General features: G+C 41.5%; 1 protein-coding gene across 5 annotated transcripts in view; it reads left to right on the top strand.

Annotated features, from left to right (window-relative positions):
* Positions 1-18075, top strand: part of LOC121001740 (myosin-binding protein C, fast-type-like) — a 607494-nt gene extending 589419 nt beyond the window's left edge. For 4 of the 5 annotated variants that reach the window (XM_040432959.1, XM_040432934.1, XM_040432966.1 and 1 more), the window contains 4 exons: positions 7697-7833; positions 11521-11707; positions 16119-16163; positions 17647-18075. In XM_040432959.1, the coding sequence (XP_040288893.1) occupies positions 7697-7833; positions 11521-11707; positions 16119-16129 (335 nt within the window). In that variant the 3' untranslated portion in view covers positions 16130-16163; positions 17647-18075. The remainder of the gene's footprint in view (positions 1-7696; positions 7834-11520; positions 11708-16118; positions 16164-17646) is intronic. The other variant, XM_040432949.1, reaches the window with a different exon arrangement.
* The last annotated feature ends 229 nt before the right edge of the window (positions 18076-18304 follow it).

The raw sequence follows: 18304 nt of genomic DNA, 5'->3' as shown, positions 1-18304 counted from the left end.
AAAGGCAGATCCGCAAAATACAAATACCAGTCAAGAGCGTGCCACCATTATTTTCACTCCTTCACAAATGTCCTCTCCTTGTCTACAAAATAGACAAGAATAGGACATGTTTGATTTTTTTGTGGGGCCCAGGAACTGACTTACGGATGCGGGCAGCACACGGATGTGCTGTCTGCAGGGGCATTGCTAGGGTCTCAAAAGATCCGGGGCCCAAGCCCCAATGCATATGGCCCAATTCTCTAAGTCGACCAAACGACCCCTAAGCCCGCTATAGCTATACAGCTATACAGCAGCACTAACCTCTCAAATCCAGTTCCTCCCAGGTGACGTCTCCTCTGATATAGCTCTTCTCTGTCATCATCTTCTCCATTCCGTCCGGACAACTTCTCTCAGCCGCACCTCATCTCTGCAGAGTGTGACACACAGACATCTTAGCTTCCTCATTTTTCTGTACCTCCAAATACTATCTTGAAGAAAAATGAGTGCCCCCCCCATAGTAATAGTGCTCCTCATAGTCCCACCAATAGTAATTCCCTTCTAGAATGCCCTCATTAGTAATACTGCCCCCTACAGTGCCCCCAACTGTGATAATGCTCCCAAAGAGTGCCCCCATTATTTGAAGAGCCCTCCAGTATTAATAATGCCCTTACAGAGCCCCCAGTAGAAATAAGGCCCCCCTATGATTCCCCCAGTGCTAATAAAGCTATCTACTGACCTCTCAGTAGTGATAAGACCCCCAAAGTGCTCTTAGTAGAAATAATGCAGATCTATAAGTCCCTCCTATATCCTGGGTTTAAAATGCCCCCAGTATTTATAATGCCCCCTACTGTTATAATGCTCACCCTGAAGTGCCCCAGTATTTATATCGCCCCCTACTGTTATAATGCTTGCCCTGAAACTCTCCCAGTATTTATAATGCCCCCTGCAATGCCCCCTGTAGTTAAATTCCTCCATTTACTGTCCTCAGAAATGATAATTCCTCAGCCCTTCCACCATACAGTCCCATGTAAATAACATTATTTCCCTTCTTCGCCATAGAGTGCCATGTAAATACCATCACACCATCTCTCTGGCCCCCTCCAATATACAGTCCCATGTAAATAACATCCCTTTCTATCTACAGCCCCCTCTAAAATACAGTCCCATGTAAATAACATCACACCATCTCTCCTGCCCCCCTCAATATACAGTCCCACGTGAATAACATTGCCCCCTCCCCAGCCACCTTCAACATACAGTCTCATGTAAAGAACATATGCCCCTCCCCAGCCGCCTTCAAAATACAGCCCCATGTAAATAACATCACCCCCTCAATATTCAGTCCCATGTAAATAACATCACTTCCTCCCCCAGTCACTTTCAACATACAGTCCCATGTAAATAAAATCACCCCCTCCAACATGCAGTCCCATGTAAATCACATTACCCCTTAACATTTAGTCCCATGTAAATAATATCACTCCCTCCCACAGCCACCTTCAACATATAGTCCCATGTAAATAACATCACCCTGACCCAGCCACCTCCAATATGCATTCCCATGTAAATAACATCACTCCCTCAACTTTCAATCCCATGTAAATCACTGTACCATGTAAATAACTTTCCTCCCTTCAGCCCTAACATACAGTCCCAGTTAAATAACTACAACTACAACATTGCTCTGCCTATCACACTGAGTAATCTACCCCTCCACTTACCTCTCCTCATGTAGCAGACCTCAACATAGCTTCTTCCCAGGACTTCTCTTCACTGCTGAGCCGTCCTCTCCTGCACTGGTCACATGATGGTGACATCATCGCAGGTCCTTTTCAGCTACTGCATTTAGCACTGATCACATGACCTGTGATGTCATCACAGGTCCTTCAGCTCTTGCAGGGCATTCGATTCAATTGTATTTCCGTCCTGAGGACAGCAATACAGTTGTATCTAACAGGCAAGCAGTACATTCGGGGCCTGGGACAAAACATAAGGGGCCCAAGCCCTGATGATTTTAACCTAGCAACGCCCCTGGCTGTCTGCATCTTTTGCGGCCCCATTTAGGTGACTGGGTCCGCATACGATTCGCAAAATAGTCATGTGCATGAGCCCTCAGTCAAAACAAATTTACTGCTACATTCCCTTTGAGTTCTGGGTTCTTTTGTGTTTGAATCTGGAGAAGGGGGTGGGCACTGATGTGGTAACCTGATGACTCCCTCTTTTGCTCCAAGTTTCTCACAACAGTCACACAGACTGGCTGTAATTTCAGCCCCATTTTTCTCCCTCTCCTTTCTCTCCTCCCCGTTATGATATTACTGAAGACATACTTTTGAGTGATGGGGGGGGGGGGGGGCGATTCTGAACAGTTATGTGCAGCCTGCGGGCAGGGAAAAAGGAAATGCATGTATTTACATGTACCGCTATTTATGCATAAAATGATAACAGCAGATACACCTCAAAAAGAACTGTGATTAGAGCTTACATTGTCCAGGGCACTATAATACACCAACTTGATCTTTTGCCCCACTACACTATTTTTTCTCATTACATTCAATTACTTTAGTGTGATATTGGTGTAAGGCTTCTTTCACATGTCAGGCCTGTCCTGTCCATGGTCTACACAGACAGAACACATACCTATTGACTTTAAAGTACGTAATCACATATCAGTGGTGACACCACAGAAGCATGCCCTATTTTGCCCATGATTACAGATCCCTCATGCACCTTAGGGCTGTTGCACACGAGCGAGTCCATTGCGTGGATCACTCTCCGTGTGTGAGCATAATCCTCCGGCATTATCATGATTTATGATGCTGTGTGCCTCTGCTTGACCTTACTTCTGCAGAGTCATACTAGCAGCTTTATGTCACTATGATTCTGTAGAAGTAAGGTCTAGCAGAGGCACACAGCATTATAAATCAGTATAATGCCGTGCGCTCCTGCAAGTCCAGAACGGAGGATCAGGCTCAAAATCCTTTGCAGTCAATTACAGCCTGAAGTCTGGAACGCATAGACATCACCAGACGCTGGGTTTCATCCCTGGTGATGCTCTGTCAGGCCTCTACTGCAACTTTCTTCAGTTCCTGCTTGTTCTTGGGGCATTTTCCCTTCAGTTTTGTCTTCAGCAAGTGAAATGAAGTGACTTGGCCATTGCATAACATTCCACTTCTTTCCCTTAAAAAACTCTTTGGTTGCTTTTGCAGTATGATTTGGGTCATTGTTCATCTGCACTGTGAAGCGCCATCCAATGAGTTCTGAAGCATTTGGCTGAATATGAGCAGATAATATTGCCCGAAACACTTCAGAATTCATCCTGCTGCTTTTGTCAGCAGTCACATCATCAATAAAAACAAGAGAACCAGTTCCATTGGTAGCCATACATGCCCACACCATGACACTACCACCACCATGCTTCACTGATGAGGTGGTATGCTTAGGATCATGAGCAGTTCCTTTCCTTCTCCATACTCTTCTCTTTCCATCACTCTGGTACAAGTTGATCTTGGTCTCATCTGTCCATAGGATCTTGTTGAACTGTGAAGGCTTTTTTTAGATGTCGTTTGGCAAACTCTAATCTGGCCTTCCTGTTTTTGAGGCTCACCAATGGTTTACATCTTGTGGTGAACCCTCTGTATTCACTCTGGTGAAGTCTTCTCTTGATTGTTGACTTTGACACACATACACCTACCTCCTGGGGAGTGTTATTGATCTGGCCAACTGTTGTGAAGGGTGTTTTCTTCACCAGGGAAAGAATTCTTTGGTCATCCACCACTATTGTTTTCCGTGGTCTTACGGGTCTTTTGGTGTTGCTGAGCTCACCGGTGCGTTCCTTCTTTTTAAGAATGTTCCAAACAGTTGTTTTGGCCACGCCTAATGTTTTTGCTATCTCTCTGATGGGTTTGTTTTGTTTTTTCAGCCTAATGATGGCTTGCTTCACTGATAGTGACAGCTCTTTGGATCTCATCTTGAGAGTTGACAGCAACATATTCCAAATGCAAATAGCACACTTGAAATGAACTCTGGACCTTTTATCTGATCATTGTAATTGGGATAATGAGGGAATAACACACACCTGGCCATGGAACAGCTGAGAAGCCAATTGTCCCATTACTTTTGGTTCCTTAACAAGTGGGAGGCACATATGCAAACTGTTGTAATTCCTACACCGTTCACCTGATTTGGATGTAAATACCCCCGAATTAAAGCTGACAGTCTGCAGTTAAAGCACATCCTGTTAATTTCATTTTCAAATCCATTGTGGTGGTTTATAGAGCCAAAAATGTTACAATTGTGTTGATGTCCCAATATTTATAGACCTGACTGTACATATAAATGTGGCCACAATTTCTGCACCTGCTGCTCTGTTATTCACGTATCAAAAGACTTTACTTCTTGCACAGAGAACCAAACATATATGAACAAACAATATATTAACTGTAACACATATGGTGTAGTTTACCTGATTACCTGCAAAACTTGCCAAGTCCAATATGTAGGGTGTACATCTGGCCCCTTAAAAATTAGGATTAGACGGCATTTGTCGGATGCAATCAGAGATGACAATAAAAACATAAACACATTCCGCCATATCTCAGCAGTCTCCCATCATGTCTTACACCATCATGGAGGGGATGTGAGTCACATTATGGTACAGGGTATTAAAAAAAGTTAGACTATATGAGAGGGGTGTAGATCTGCAGAGAAAACTTTTCAATCATGAGGCTTTTTGGATATTCAAGCTTAAATCATGTGTCCCCCATGGATTGAATAGAAGACAAGATCTAATCTTACATTATTAATTTATGTTTGTAGATTGTCATGTGTTTTGTTGTGACAGCGCACAAAGTTTTAAAATTTTATGTAAGGTAATGCTTTGGTGTATTTTGTGTTCATTTGGTAATGTTGATTTAGGGTCCTATTCACACACAGTCTAGTTTCCTATGGTGGTCAAGGAGTTAATTTGGAAGTGGCTAGTATGCCAATCACACCCAGTTGGTGTGTCCTCTACCTCCTTTCCACCATAAAACCTGACTGGTGCAGTCATCTAGTGACTCTATGATTAAGGGTGCTACAAGCATGTACCCGAAACGCGTCAGAGAGATGTGAGGCCTGTTTCGTATTTATCTTTTGTAACTGCTCTTAATGGAGAAAAAATTAAGTTGAATGGATTTTCCCAATACTGGTGGCTGGAAATCGCTTACATTTAATGTTTTATAATTAACATATTTTTAAAGAAATGTTGGTGATTTTGTAATTTTCCATTTCACACTAGCCACTAAGCCTAATATTAGGTGCCATTTTCTGATCTGTGGAGATCAGTAATCATCTCATTATGGTAACAGAAAGGATTACAATGACAGATATAACCTGTATATAGATAACACAGAATCCACCATTGCAATAGATGATGGTCACAGAGCATAAAGACTGTATTACACCTGCAGATTTTTTGGCAGATGATCGCTAACGAGCATTCGTATGAACTCTCGTTAGCGATCATCTTGCAGTGTAATACTGCCTCCGATTGCCCGATGCTTAAAGATCATTTGCCGGCAGCAGATCATGCTGTCTAATTACGATCTGCTGATGGCAAACCACTAGACAGCATGGAGATGAGCGATGTCATAGCGATCACTCCTCCCTATGCTGCGGAGGAGATCGCTGCATGTAATAGCAGCGGTCTCCTCTGCTAGCAAGCAGGCGATTTCTGGGAGGGAACGTTCCGCTCCTGAGAATCGTTTGCTCAATCGGCCTGTGTAATACAGGCTTAAGTAGAAAACCTTCCTAGAGAAGTCAATGAGTCCCCTCCAGTCTATTGTGTCTTTGGCTCGTGATGGCTGCTGTAAAGCATATCTCTAATTGCTGTTAGAAACAGTGCAGCCCAGATGGACACTCCCATATTGATATACAGACAATAGAATAAAAAATCTGCAGTCCACTGTATCCGCTGAACATTTCAATAAACTTTATCTGGATTTTAAAAAAAAAATTGCAATAATAAAACAGAGTTTGAGGAGGCCCAGGACATTCTGCCATGCCACTACAGTTTCTCTAATGCTCCATGACAAATCGAAGTCGACAAAGTTTACTTCAATCCGAATTTCAGGGAAAATTCGATTAACTGCAAAGCTGAATTTCCTCATGCTTCGTGGTAGTGAATCAATTTTCCCTGAAATGGTGTAAAAAAAAAAAAAAAAAAAATCGTACTTATCTCATCCATTTGCTTGCGACGGGCTGGCCGCCACCATCTTGATTGAAGATCTCGCATGAAATCCTGTGCGAGGTGACGTATGACGTCACCACACTGGCCGATGTGATGACGTCATCACGGGCCGCACCAAAGGGAAGTATGATTTGGTCTGCTGAACATTTCAATAAACTTTATCTGGATTTTTTTTTTAAATTGTATTAATAAAACAGAGTTTGAGGAGGCCCAGGACATTCTGCCATGCCACTACAGTTTCTCTAATGCTCCATGACGAATCGAAGTCGACAAAGTTTACTTCAATCCGAATTTCAGGGAAAATTCGATTCACTGCAAAGCTGAATTTCCTCATGCTTCGTGGTAGTGAATCAATTTTCCCTGAAATGGTGAAAAAAATAAAAATAAAATCATACTTATCTCATCCATTTTCTTGCGACGGGCTGGCCACCACCATCTTGATTGAAGATCTCGCATGAAATCCTGTGCGAGGTGGCGTATGACGTCACCACGCCGGCCGATGTGATGACGTCATCACGGGCCGCACCAAAGGGAAGTATGATTTATTTTTTATTTTTTATTTTTTTACACTGTGTTATTACTGTCAGATGCTGCGATCAGCTATGAACGCGGCATCTCAAGGGCACAATGATGGCGAGCGGTGCAATCGCACCCACTACTTACAAAGAAATACAAGAAGTAATTTGTCACACAGCAAATTTATTTGTAAAATTTGGTAAAGCAGCCGAATAGAATTTTTGAATACTTCACTATCTCTAGTGTCTTCCACTAAAGACACTAAATAAAGTATACAAATCTTGCCTTCTATTTCCACATGTGCTGTGGTTCCTTCATATTTAGTTATCTCGTGATAAGAGGGCTTACATCCACCGCTCCTTATTTCAACTGGAAATTGGAAATGGCCTGATTATTGGATCCAGATGTCAAAATAGGTGTACTCTGCTCCCTCAGTCAAGGAAATAACTTTTGACCAAATTGGTATTTATTGTGTATGGCCACCTTTAGATCTGGCAAAAAATGTCTAATGGGACAGCACCACTTACTTGAAAACATTCAAGAGACTCTGCGGCGGTGCTCGTGGCGTCAGGTCTCGGCCTCAGAGACCCCCAATATACCAGCAAAGATGAAGAAGGTCACGGCACTCCAGAAGCAAATTCAATGTGTTTTAATCCACCAAATGTACAGCAGCAACGTTTCGACAACAGTCTTTTTCAAGCTACATACGTATGTAGCTTGAAAAAGACTGTTGTCGAAACGTTGCTGCTGTACATTTGGTGGATTAAAACACATTGAATTTGCTTCTGGAGTGCCGTGACCTTCTTCATCTTTGCTGGCACCTTTAGATCTGGAAACCCAATCAATCATCGCAATAGTCAATGCCAACCATCTAATCTCATAGAAAATGTACTGTACATGAACACAGATGGAAAGCTGGATCTCTGAGATTGGACTTGGAATTTCTATCCGAATCACTCTTTGATGTCTTCACAGGTATAGTCTACAAGCCACTGGACTACAAAGAAAAAGATGTCAATATGCCTCCTAAGTTCCTTACCCCTCTCATAGACCGCACTGTAGTGGCTGGATACAGCACAGCCTTGAATTGTGCTGTGAGGGGCTTTCCAAAGGTACCCAGTTTGTTTCTATTTTATTTATTTTGAGAATGCCTTTATTACATTTGGGGAATATAAAATCTGAATATGGAATTTTATTAAAAAACACAAATATTAACACATTTCCCTTAGACTAACAAAAAAGCCAGGATAAAACTATATGCTGTACATATGCGGCATCTTTTTTGTCAGTTTAACCCTTTAACGACATATACGGAGGATGTCATCTTTGTAAACCACTTCGGAATGGAGGGGTCGACACAGCCACCGGGTTCCTGCTGTTTCACACAGCAGACACCAAGGAATAATGCCTATGATCGGCAATAACCCCGATCACAGAACTTAACCACTCAGATGCCATGGTTGCATGTTCATGTTGCCAATGCCTATTATCACAGACATTTAACCCCTCAGATGCCGTGGTTGGATTCTCTGGTCCCCTAGTAGAACTTAAAAAAAACAAAAAAATAAAAATTCTAATTATCCCCTTCACCATAATAAAAATTAACAATAAAAAAAAGATTATATGCGCCACCGCATGCCAAAATGTCAGGACTATTAAAATATAAATGTATTTATCCCATACTGTAAATGCCGTAACGGAAATAAAATCAAAATGGGCGATTTGCCGTTTTTTGCGCTTCACCTCCCCAAAAATTTTAATAAAAAGTCAAGAACACTCCAAACTGCTTTTTATAAAAACTATTGATCGCTCCACAAAAAATGAGCCCTCATATAAATAAAAATACTGTATAAAGAATATGCAGAGAAATTTTACGTCTTAAATGCTGTCTTATAGCCATCATAGAATGCCATGATACGTCCTTATGACACAGAAACTGCTCCCCATGATCACTGTAACTGACAGCCAGGCTATTGCTGCAATGTCTAAAATCAGAAAAAGGTTCTGATCCTGGTCATTTTAAGGATCTTTTACATGGACTAATCTGGGCAATTATCAGGAAGGAGTGACCCCCATTAATGCCCATTACTGATAATTGCCTTGTCTACAGGTGCAAATGCTCACTCATTTGGTGAAAGAATTGCTGATGGGGACACTTAAATCATTTCTGCTGCTCAGAAGAAATATTTGGGGATGAGTGATCGCAGTAGTTGTCCCCCATACATAGAAGCTAATTGCTGCCTGTAAATGCATCTTTCGTCTCCTCTGAGAAACAGGCAATTATCTGGAACAAACAGTTCATTCCCAATAATTGCCTGCTGTTCCAGCCCATGTAAGGGGCCTTAAAGAGGTTGTCCCATCTCAACATTTATGGCATATCGCTATGTCAGATAGGTGTGGGTCCAACCACATATCTATATATCTCTAGAATGGGCCTTTTAAAGTGCACTCCAATAGAGGTGAATACAGGGTGGCCACACACTGGGGGGCTTTATTCTGGAGACAGGAGAGGTGGGACCCACACCTATCTGACATTTGTGGCATATTCTAGTGATATTCCATAAATGTTCAGATACGACAACCCTTTAAAGAGAATGTGTCACCTATATTTATATAACAATTAAAACCAGATGGTGACTTCTATCAACTTTTTTCTAATATATTTTTATTTTCTGACATTTTTTTTAATTTTTCATTTAAACCCAATTAATTCAATCGGGTGCAATTTGCATTTCTGGCTAATATTCCAGTTCTTAGACACAACTCAAGTTTAGATCACGTGTGTGAGTAAATGCTTGAGACCTAATTTCTTAAGATTTCCTCTTGAAACATTGAACAAGTCTTGGCTTTATGATGAAAGACATAATCCATAAAACCAGGAATGCAGCGTGATATTATCTCTCATGCAGCTTATAAAACACATTTAGAAAAGTAAGCCCAACAGGCGTTGTAAAAGGAAGCCTAAAGCATTTAGGTTTTAGGCTTCCACAGCCTAAAACATAAAGGCTATGTACACCATTGAGGGCAATTTTCATATTATTGCATTGAGCTAAAATAATTTTTTTATTTGGTCTTTATAAAAAAAATTGGAACCCTTCACTCTGTACAGGGTTGAAATGCTTTAGTGGCAGGATCAGAATTTTCTCTCTGTTCTGACCTTATAAACACTCTTACTGATAAGAATGTGGCTTAAATACATGTTTATGACCTTTTATTCATTCAGAGATAAGGTTTCTTAGATGACAAAAAGTAAAAGTAAAAAGAACCATTCACACAGCTAGAAAAACAGTTAAAGGGTTTCTGTCATCAGAAAAATCGTTATGTAGCTGGCTGACGTTAGCGATGTCTTATATGTATGTATGACTTATATCTCCCTGTCTGCCGCCGTTCGTGCTAAATAATGACTTTTATAATTTGCAAATGAGCCTCTAGGTGCTAGTGGGGCGTTACTGCAGCACCTAGAGGCTCCGTCTTCTCACCGTTTGGCACGCCCTTGTAAAGGTGATTGAGATCCTCTGTCTCCTCCATGCCCCGCAAATCCCGCGCCTGTGCCGTCCATTTTAGTATTAGGCGCAGGCGCAGTGAGTGAAGGACAGCAGATTTTCTGATGACAGAAACCCTTTAACCCATTGTGACAGAGCAGCTCAATATTTTTAAAAAGACCAATTGAAAAGATTAATTTTATCCCAAAATGAGTAAGAGGGAATCACAAAAAAATTGCCCCCGAAAGTGTGCATAGCCTTTAAATTTATATTTAACCACCTCCTAACCTGTATATACAGAAAACTGACAGTGACTGATAGTCTTCCCCAATTACCTACTGTAACTATCCCTGTTAACTATACAACAGAAAAGAAGGATCATCTGAAACCGCACCACCCTTGTCAATGGCTGCGACTGGTATTGCAGCAAAGCCCTAGTCAAGAGAAATTTTGGAAAGCTGGTCAAACCGTGGGCAAATATCTTCATTAATATATTTCAATCAGAGATTTCTAAAACCACTACCAAAATGTTGGCTTTCTTAGTTGCATGTCCATGAAAAAAATAGCATAGCAATTTGTGAAAACTGTTTCTACGCAGACCTATGTGCATCCATGGTTACAGAATACAAACACGCTTTATGTAGTCTGATCCTACATTCATGTGCCAGGCTCTTCCATCTACCCCTGTTCTTGCTAAACTACATGGATTAGAAGAGGGGACAGATGGAAAGGGAGTAACACATGACTGCCGTATCAGACTACACAGGGATTGTTTGTAGTCTGTAACCATGGACACACGTTGGTCTGAAAGGAACTTTATACACACAGGGAGTCATTTGTGATTAGATATAAACACCACTTTCTGGCGTATATCGCAGATTTTGGCGAAAAAGGTTAATTGCGGCAAAGTTTGTGTGGCATGTAAGAGGGTGGGTCGGCAGGCCCGCCTCTTTTATCATTTTCTAGTTTTTGACGTAGAAAATGACAAATTTAGGCCAGCAAGGGAGGTAGCAAAGATTTAAGCTTGGTGTACACCAGTGGATCATGCACCGAAGTTATGTCGAAGCCTGCACCTCTACATAACTTTGGTGCAGGGTTAAGATCGGCGTCTAAATTGTCGGTCTTAATAAATTACCCTTATCATTTTAGATGCACTTGGCACATAAAAAGAGGGTTGCAAAGGTGAATATACCCTTTAAATTGCATGTATACTTTACAATATTGTCTTATCAAAAAGTATATGAGTTCCTCCAGTGAAGGTTCTTGCCATACGTTAATATTACTAAACAATATTCTTATTTATTGCTCATTCTACAGCCTAAAGTCATATGGATGAAAAATAAAATGGAAATCAGAGATGACCCCAAATTCATCATGAAACACAATCAGGGGGTCCTCACTCTGAATATACGCAAACCCAGCCCTTTTGATGGTGGAACCTATACCTGCAAAGCAATTAATGAGCTGGGAGAAGCTGAAGTTGATTGCAAACTGGAAGTCAGAGGTAGGACAGTGTCTTGTAAATATTGAATATTGCATTTTATTTCCTACTTGTGGGAATATTTGCAAACTCTAGATTGTATATTATCCCCTGTTATCAACCATTTCAAGCTGGAGGGAGGCCCTTTTATTGAATTACCGACAGCAATATATATATATTTACTTTCAGAAGATTTGTTATTTAGGTTCAGTGACCCTTTAAGTAACCAATGTTTTGTGTAGATTACAACATATGCTACAGATTCAGTGTTTAGAGTCTTAATTTATATGAAGAAAAGAGTGAGATACTTTTACACGGCCAAGAAGATAGAATCATAACTCAAGAATATCCTGTTTATAAAAAAGAACTGTGCACAATTGCCTGTTTTGATAACTGATAAAAATAAGATTTGCACAGTTTAGTACAGTTTAAGGTCAGGGACATAATGCAACTTTAATAACAGTTGTCTTCTAGGCTACTGCTGGTATCATGGTTAAGAAATGGTGCCATCTTGTGGCAATTGTTGTGAACCACATGATGATGTCTCATTGAGACATGAGTAATCCCTCTGTTTCAGGCAGAGATTACAAAATCATTACAAAGTCAAATTTTCTGCTTGAAGCTTGTTTTTTGTAGCGGTGCACTTAATACAGTAGCATGTGATCCCCTTTATTCTGCATAAATAAAATTAACACAATACACGGACAGTGACCTAAAGCATCCACAGGAGAACTATAAAAGCAGTAATCAAAATATCTGACTATTTTTTCTACCAACTTTATAACAAGTAAGAATGTTGTAAGCAGTCTGTTATGGACAATGGTTCTGGAACCACTGTGCCAACTAACCGGTTTGGTGTAGGGCACCTGGTATCCACCCTTTAACCCTGTACAGGGATCTGGCCTTCACTGCAGGGTAACAAAAGGACTGCTACCTCCTGAGATAGACCTAGCTGACCCAATGGGTTCACGGCGTCCGGTGCAGGCTCCGGGAGCTCAGGATACAGAAAATGTTAAAAAAAACGTAGGAGGAGTTTGAATAGTCAGTTAGGCTTAAATGTACAGTACAGACCAAAAGTTTGGACACACCTTCTCATTCAAAGAGTTTTCTTTATTTTCATGACTATGAAGGCATCAAAACTATGAATTAACACATGTGGAATTATATACATTACAAACAAGTGTGAAACAACTGAAAATATGTCATATTCTAGGTTCTTCAAAGTAGCCTCCTTTTGCTTTGATTACTGCTTTGCACACTCTTGGCATTCTCTTGATGAGCTTCAAGAGGTAGTCCCCTGAAATGGTTTTCACTTCACAGGTGTGCCCTGTCAGGTTTAATAAGTGGGATTTCTTGCCTTATAAATGGAGTTGGGACCATCAGTGGCGTTGAGGAGAAGTCAGGTGGATACACAGCTGATAGTCCTACTGAATAGACTGTTAGAATTTGTATTATGGCAAGAAAAAAGCAGCTAAGTAAAGAAAAACGAGTGGCCATCATTACTTTAAGAAATGAAGGTCAGTCAGTCAGCCGAAAAATTGGGAAAACTTTGAAAGTAAGGGCTATTTGACCATGAAGGAGAGTGATGGGGTGCTGCGCCAGATGACCTGGCCTCCACAGTCACCGGACCTGAACCCAATCGAGATGGTTTGGGGTGAGCTGGACCGCAGAGTGAAGGCAAAAAGGGCCAACAAGTGCTAAGCATCTCTGGGAACTCCTTCAAGACTGTTGGAAGACCATTTCAGAGGACTACCTCTTGAAGCTCATCAAGAGAATGCCAAGAGTGTGCAAAGCAGTAATCAAAGCAAAAGGTGGCTACTTTGAAGAACCTAGAATATGACATATTTTCAGTTGTTTCACACTTGTTTGTTATGTATATAATTCCACATGTGTTCATTTATAGTTTTGATGCCTACATAGTCATGAAAATAAAGAAAACTCTGAATGAGAAGGTGTGTCCAAACTTTTGGTCTGTACTGTACATAGGAGAACAGGGCAGTGGAGGCCATGGGCAGCTGTCCTAACACAGTTGCTGTTGATTCAACAAGCTCCAATAGTATAAGCAAAGATAAGGCACTATGTAATACCTATTATTACAGAATACTGCCTTTTTCTCCAACTATCAGCAAACTTTCCTCCACTGCCTTTAGCACTAATCACTTTCTTAAAGGGAACCTGTCACCACAAAATGCGGTGCAATCTGCAGGCAGCAGGTTATAGAGCAAAAGGAGCTGAGTAGATGGAGATATAGTTTTATGGAAAAAGATTCAGTCAAACCAGTAATTTATACATTTATGTAGCTGCTTTTTCCACCTCCTATGAACAGCTATCGGCACTGGAGGGAGAGGTTATCAATGATTGATAGCATTTTGTATAAGTGTGCTTAAGAAAGAGCTGTCAGTCACTGATAACCCCTCCCGTCCCCTCCTGAGGGGTATTCACAAGAAGCGGAAAAAGCAAAGATATAAATATATAGATAACAAGTAAATCTTTCCTCACAAAACTATATATCAATCTGCTCAGCTCCTTCTGCTCTATAACATATTGCATTGCATTTTGTGGTGACAGGCCCTCTTTAAGACACTGCTAAAATCTTTTTTCTGAGAATCAGAAATGAAGGCAGATTATTAGCTCACTGAGAGATTGGGTTACAGCTGCTATCCATAGATTTCTATGGAGAGGGAAGGCAGAGGAAGTGGCTGTAGTGTGAGAGACAGATACACAGATTCTGCTGCCAGCTCTAGTAAGTTTTCTATCTCAAACCAGTGCTGGATTCACAGCTACACAGCTCAGTACCACTTTATAATGTCCACCATGCTGCTGTTGCTGTAACAACCAGCAGGGTGTCTCCATCCTCTGTAGCTCTCTGTAGATATCACACCTTCACTGCACACCTGCAGCCCCATCTATGGCACACCCCTGCACAGCTCATGGCATATTTGCTCCACTTTCATACAGGGTGAACTCTCCCATTGGCTGAAGCAAAAGCTTGCACTATTTACCTGCTACAACAGCCATTTGTAGCTGGACTTTTTAGTGCTCATCAAGGGGGTGAGTGCACATCATGTGGGCTTGTATCCAAAATTTCCTAAGATGGATGTTCCAGTCCTTTTATATCTTGAGTGACGTCAAAGAGGGTTTGGCTAATTCCCATGCTCTGCATTCTCCATAGAGCAGTGCAGTATCTTCATTTGTGCAACAGCACCATCTAGTGACTTCATCTTGTCACTACAGTCCATATTCATTAAAATGAGCAGAGCAGACACCTATTCCTGGTGATATGGCTCTGGAACAGCCATGCACTCAAAAACCTGACAAGGGTGGGATTTTTAAGATTGGTATGCTACAATTACATTGGCACAATCACTAATCCCTTCTTCTCATTTCATGCCACATCCACTTTCTGTTGAGTACAGAGAGACACTTGCAGAGATAGAGACACCAGCAGTAGGGATGAGCGAACTTGTGTTTTCACATTCGGCGTACACAATTCAGTTTATCTAAGAAGAACCCTAAACTTGTACACCGATCTTCAAAACACAAGTTCTCTCATCTCTGTGCACAGACGAAGACTTCTTTCACACAGGCGGCAGAGCAATCCGGCAGGCTGTTCCAGCAGAGAGCGGTCTATGGGAGGTCTCTGGTTCCAGACTAGCCAGATACTACAATATGGCTGCCGAACCCCGTAGACTATAATGGGGTTTTTGTCTTGTTAGATTTGAGTGTGTTTGGACACTCTGTTGCACCTGGTAACCTCCATCACATGGTCTGGTATAGGTGTGGCTCACGGCCTGGCCTCATTCACATTGCACTGCCACAGTATTCATGCTGGGCCTTTGTGTGGAGGCTTGGCTGTGTGCTGAATTATATCACCCCCAGACCATGTTCACACCATAGTTAGAGTAGCGGCTAGGACCCTTTGCCATGCTGAGTGACCGTGACGTGGTGCATTGATGGGCTCCGATATCTTCCTGACTGGAACATATTGGCGAAAGTCTCAGCTTTTAATACCTGCATGTATGACTTCCCAGTATAGTCAGTAGCATTTCTGTTTGGTGCATTTCCTCTCTGTGTTTCATATAATGGGATCCGGCAGGTATCTGGCTACATTCCCCAGGATTGGGCCAGACAAATATTGCACAACAGTTTCTGCGCGGCCCAATCCTAGTATAAACGCCAAGTTGCGTCCGGATCCATGCCGCTTCCCATTCTAGCCAATAGCCCCGGAGGGCCCCCTGCTGGAACAGCCTGCTGGTGAAGCTCCTGGCAGGGCATTACCCAGACATTTATGTTCCTAAGTCTGCATTAAAAGCACAAGTCAAGATGTTCTCTGAACAAATACAAGTTCCCGCTTCTGGCCCAGGATGAGAAATAAATGAGCAAAAAAAATCCCAAGTTTATGGCTAACAGCTGTTCACCATTTTATGTTTTGTAGTTCCCCAATAAAGATGCCTCCAGTTACTTGGATAAAAAAGTAAAAGTAAGTATTTTGTGCAAATGTGTTTAATGACTACTTTTCAAGACTAATGTATGATCTTGTGGCCAACATGGATTAACAAGCCTTGTAACTAACCCGCCACCTCAAGTCAGCTGGCTGGAGAACGCAGAAGCGCCTTCATACTGGGCTCTGAAAAATCTATATTGTGGTATAGAAGCTGGGACTTTATAGTTCAGGGGCTTTCTGCTAATTAGTCTATACGTCTTCTTATACAGTGACCTGGGGAGGGTCTATAAGTGTGATGTGAACTATGGCATTAGTCAGTGCTTAAAGGGGAAATCCAAGAAAGCCACTTGCTGACCTCATTTATTAGAGTTATTCCATCAAAGGTATTAATTCATGAAAATTCTCTAAAAGAAAGCCTGCGTTGCCCACAGCAACCAGTCACAGCTTTCATTTCTTAGAGTGCTCTTGAGATTCTAAACCTGCACTGTGATTAGTTGCCATGGGCAACAAATAAAGTAATTTTAAACAGTTTTTATAAATCTCCCCCACAGTGTTCTTATTGAGTTCAATGTATGAATATAGAGGAAGCTCCTATGCTCCCCCTAGTGGTGGCTGCTGGTAGTTAGACTGTTGCCTTCCAGTATGCAGGGGATTTATAGCTCTGCATCAGTAAAACAGAGTTCTGACCTCTGTGAAAATATATTAAGAAATTTATCAGAACAGAATTTTGAACCCATTTGTAAATATCATTTTATTAACCTTCTGGGTTCTGACATGTCTCAGTGACAGGTCAGAGGTTTTGATAGGTGGGGGCCACAGTCTTGAGGGATCTCTGAAATGAATGGGAGAAGAACTCAGGCAAGTGCTCTGTCCATTCAGCTTTCATCGACTCTGCTCAGTTCTCCTTATTGTACAGACCCTATATACTTTCTATAGAGCCACACACCACACACACTGATGAAAGTCAAAGGGGCACAGTGCTCTTCTAGTATAGTAAATGGTAATTGTATACATTTCTATGCAATGAGCTCCCCCTAGTGGTGACTGTAGTCCACCAGCTTTGTAATAGATGGCAAGCCAGAGATTTATCAATGTATTTATTTTTTGGTGTAAATACATTGAGAAATATGGTGCTCAGAAGGAACGCCATATTTATAAAGCACCTATTCTTATTTTACTAGCATAGAAGTGGTATAAAGTGGGTGAGGTCGAGGGTGACTTTTTTATTAGTTTTTTCTTAGCCAATATTTTTTCCATTTAATTAAAAAAATGCTAATTTGTCAGAAATCTGGAGCATTGCACTTTGTTGCATGCATACTGGGAAAATGGGTGAGGCAGGGGGGGCCCATACTAAGTTTAGCTATGGGGCCCTATGAGATCTGTGTATGCTCCTGCAGGTTTGACAACATATTCTGCCGAAAAGGTTTAACTAATTCACTAACTTTGTGCCAGCAATTTGTTTCTAGTGCTCTAAATAAATATGCCGCCAGTAATGTGGTCTTTGTTTCTATTCTCATAGCAGGGTTTGGATGAGTTTTCTACTGACCTTCTACAATGAAACCACAAAGAAAATAAAGAACAGCGTCTCCGACACCCTGCATGTTTTGTTATGTCACAGTTGTTTCTGGGCTTTTTGATGTATTTGTTATTTGCTTTATCTGGAAAGTAATTGGACTGAAATTGTCAAATATGTGGAAAGCATTAAGAGTTGAAGCGGCAAGTGCCAAGTGTGCCAGCTATTCACCAAATCAAGAGTAGTTATGCAGTTTCATATATGCACAAGGGAATGGGAGGAGCAGCACGGGGCACAGACAACTCTGGATGACTCTTTAAACGGCATCTGTCAGCAGATTTGTACCTGTGAAACTGGCTGACCTGTTACATGTTACAAGCTGAAGGCATCTGTGTTGGTCCCAGGTTCACATGTGCTGAGCAAAATTATGTTTTAACATATGCAAATGAGCCTATAGGAGCAATGGGGGCGTTGCTGTTACACCTAGAGGCTCTGCTCTCTCTGCAACTGCCACGCCGTCTGCACTTTAATTGACAGGACCAGGCATGTCATCACACTTGGCCCTTTTATTCAAAGTGGAGATGGTGCAGCAGCTCCAGTGAGAGCAGAGCCTCTAGGAGTAACAGCAACACCCCCATTGCTCCTAGAGGCTCATTTGCATATA

Source organism: Bufo bufo, chromosome 1 (genome assembly GCF_905171765.1).
Source record: "Bufo bufo chromosome 1, aBufBuf1.1, whole genome shotgun sequence".
Classification (NCBI taxonomy): domain Eukaryota; kingdom Metazoa; phylum Chordata; class Amphibia; order Anura; family Bufonidae; genus Bufo; species Bufo bufo.
Note: the sequence above shows the minus strand (reverse complement) of the source record. Positions and strands in the feature narration are given on the sequence as shown.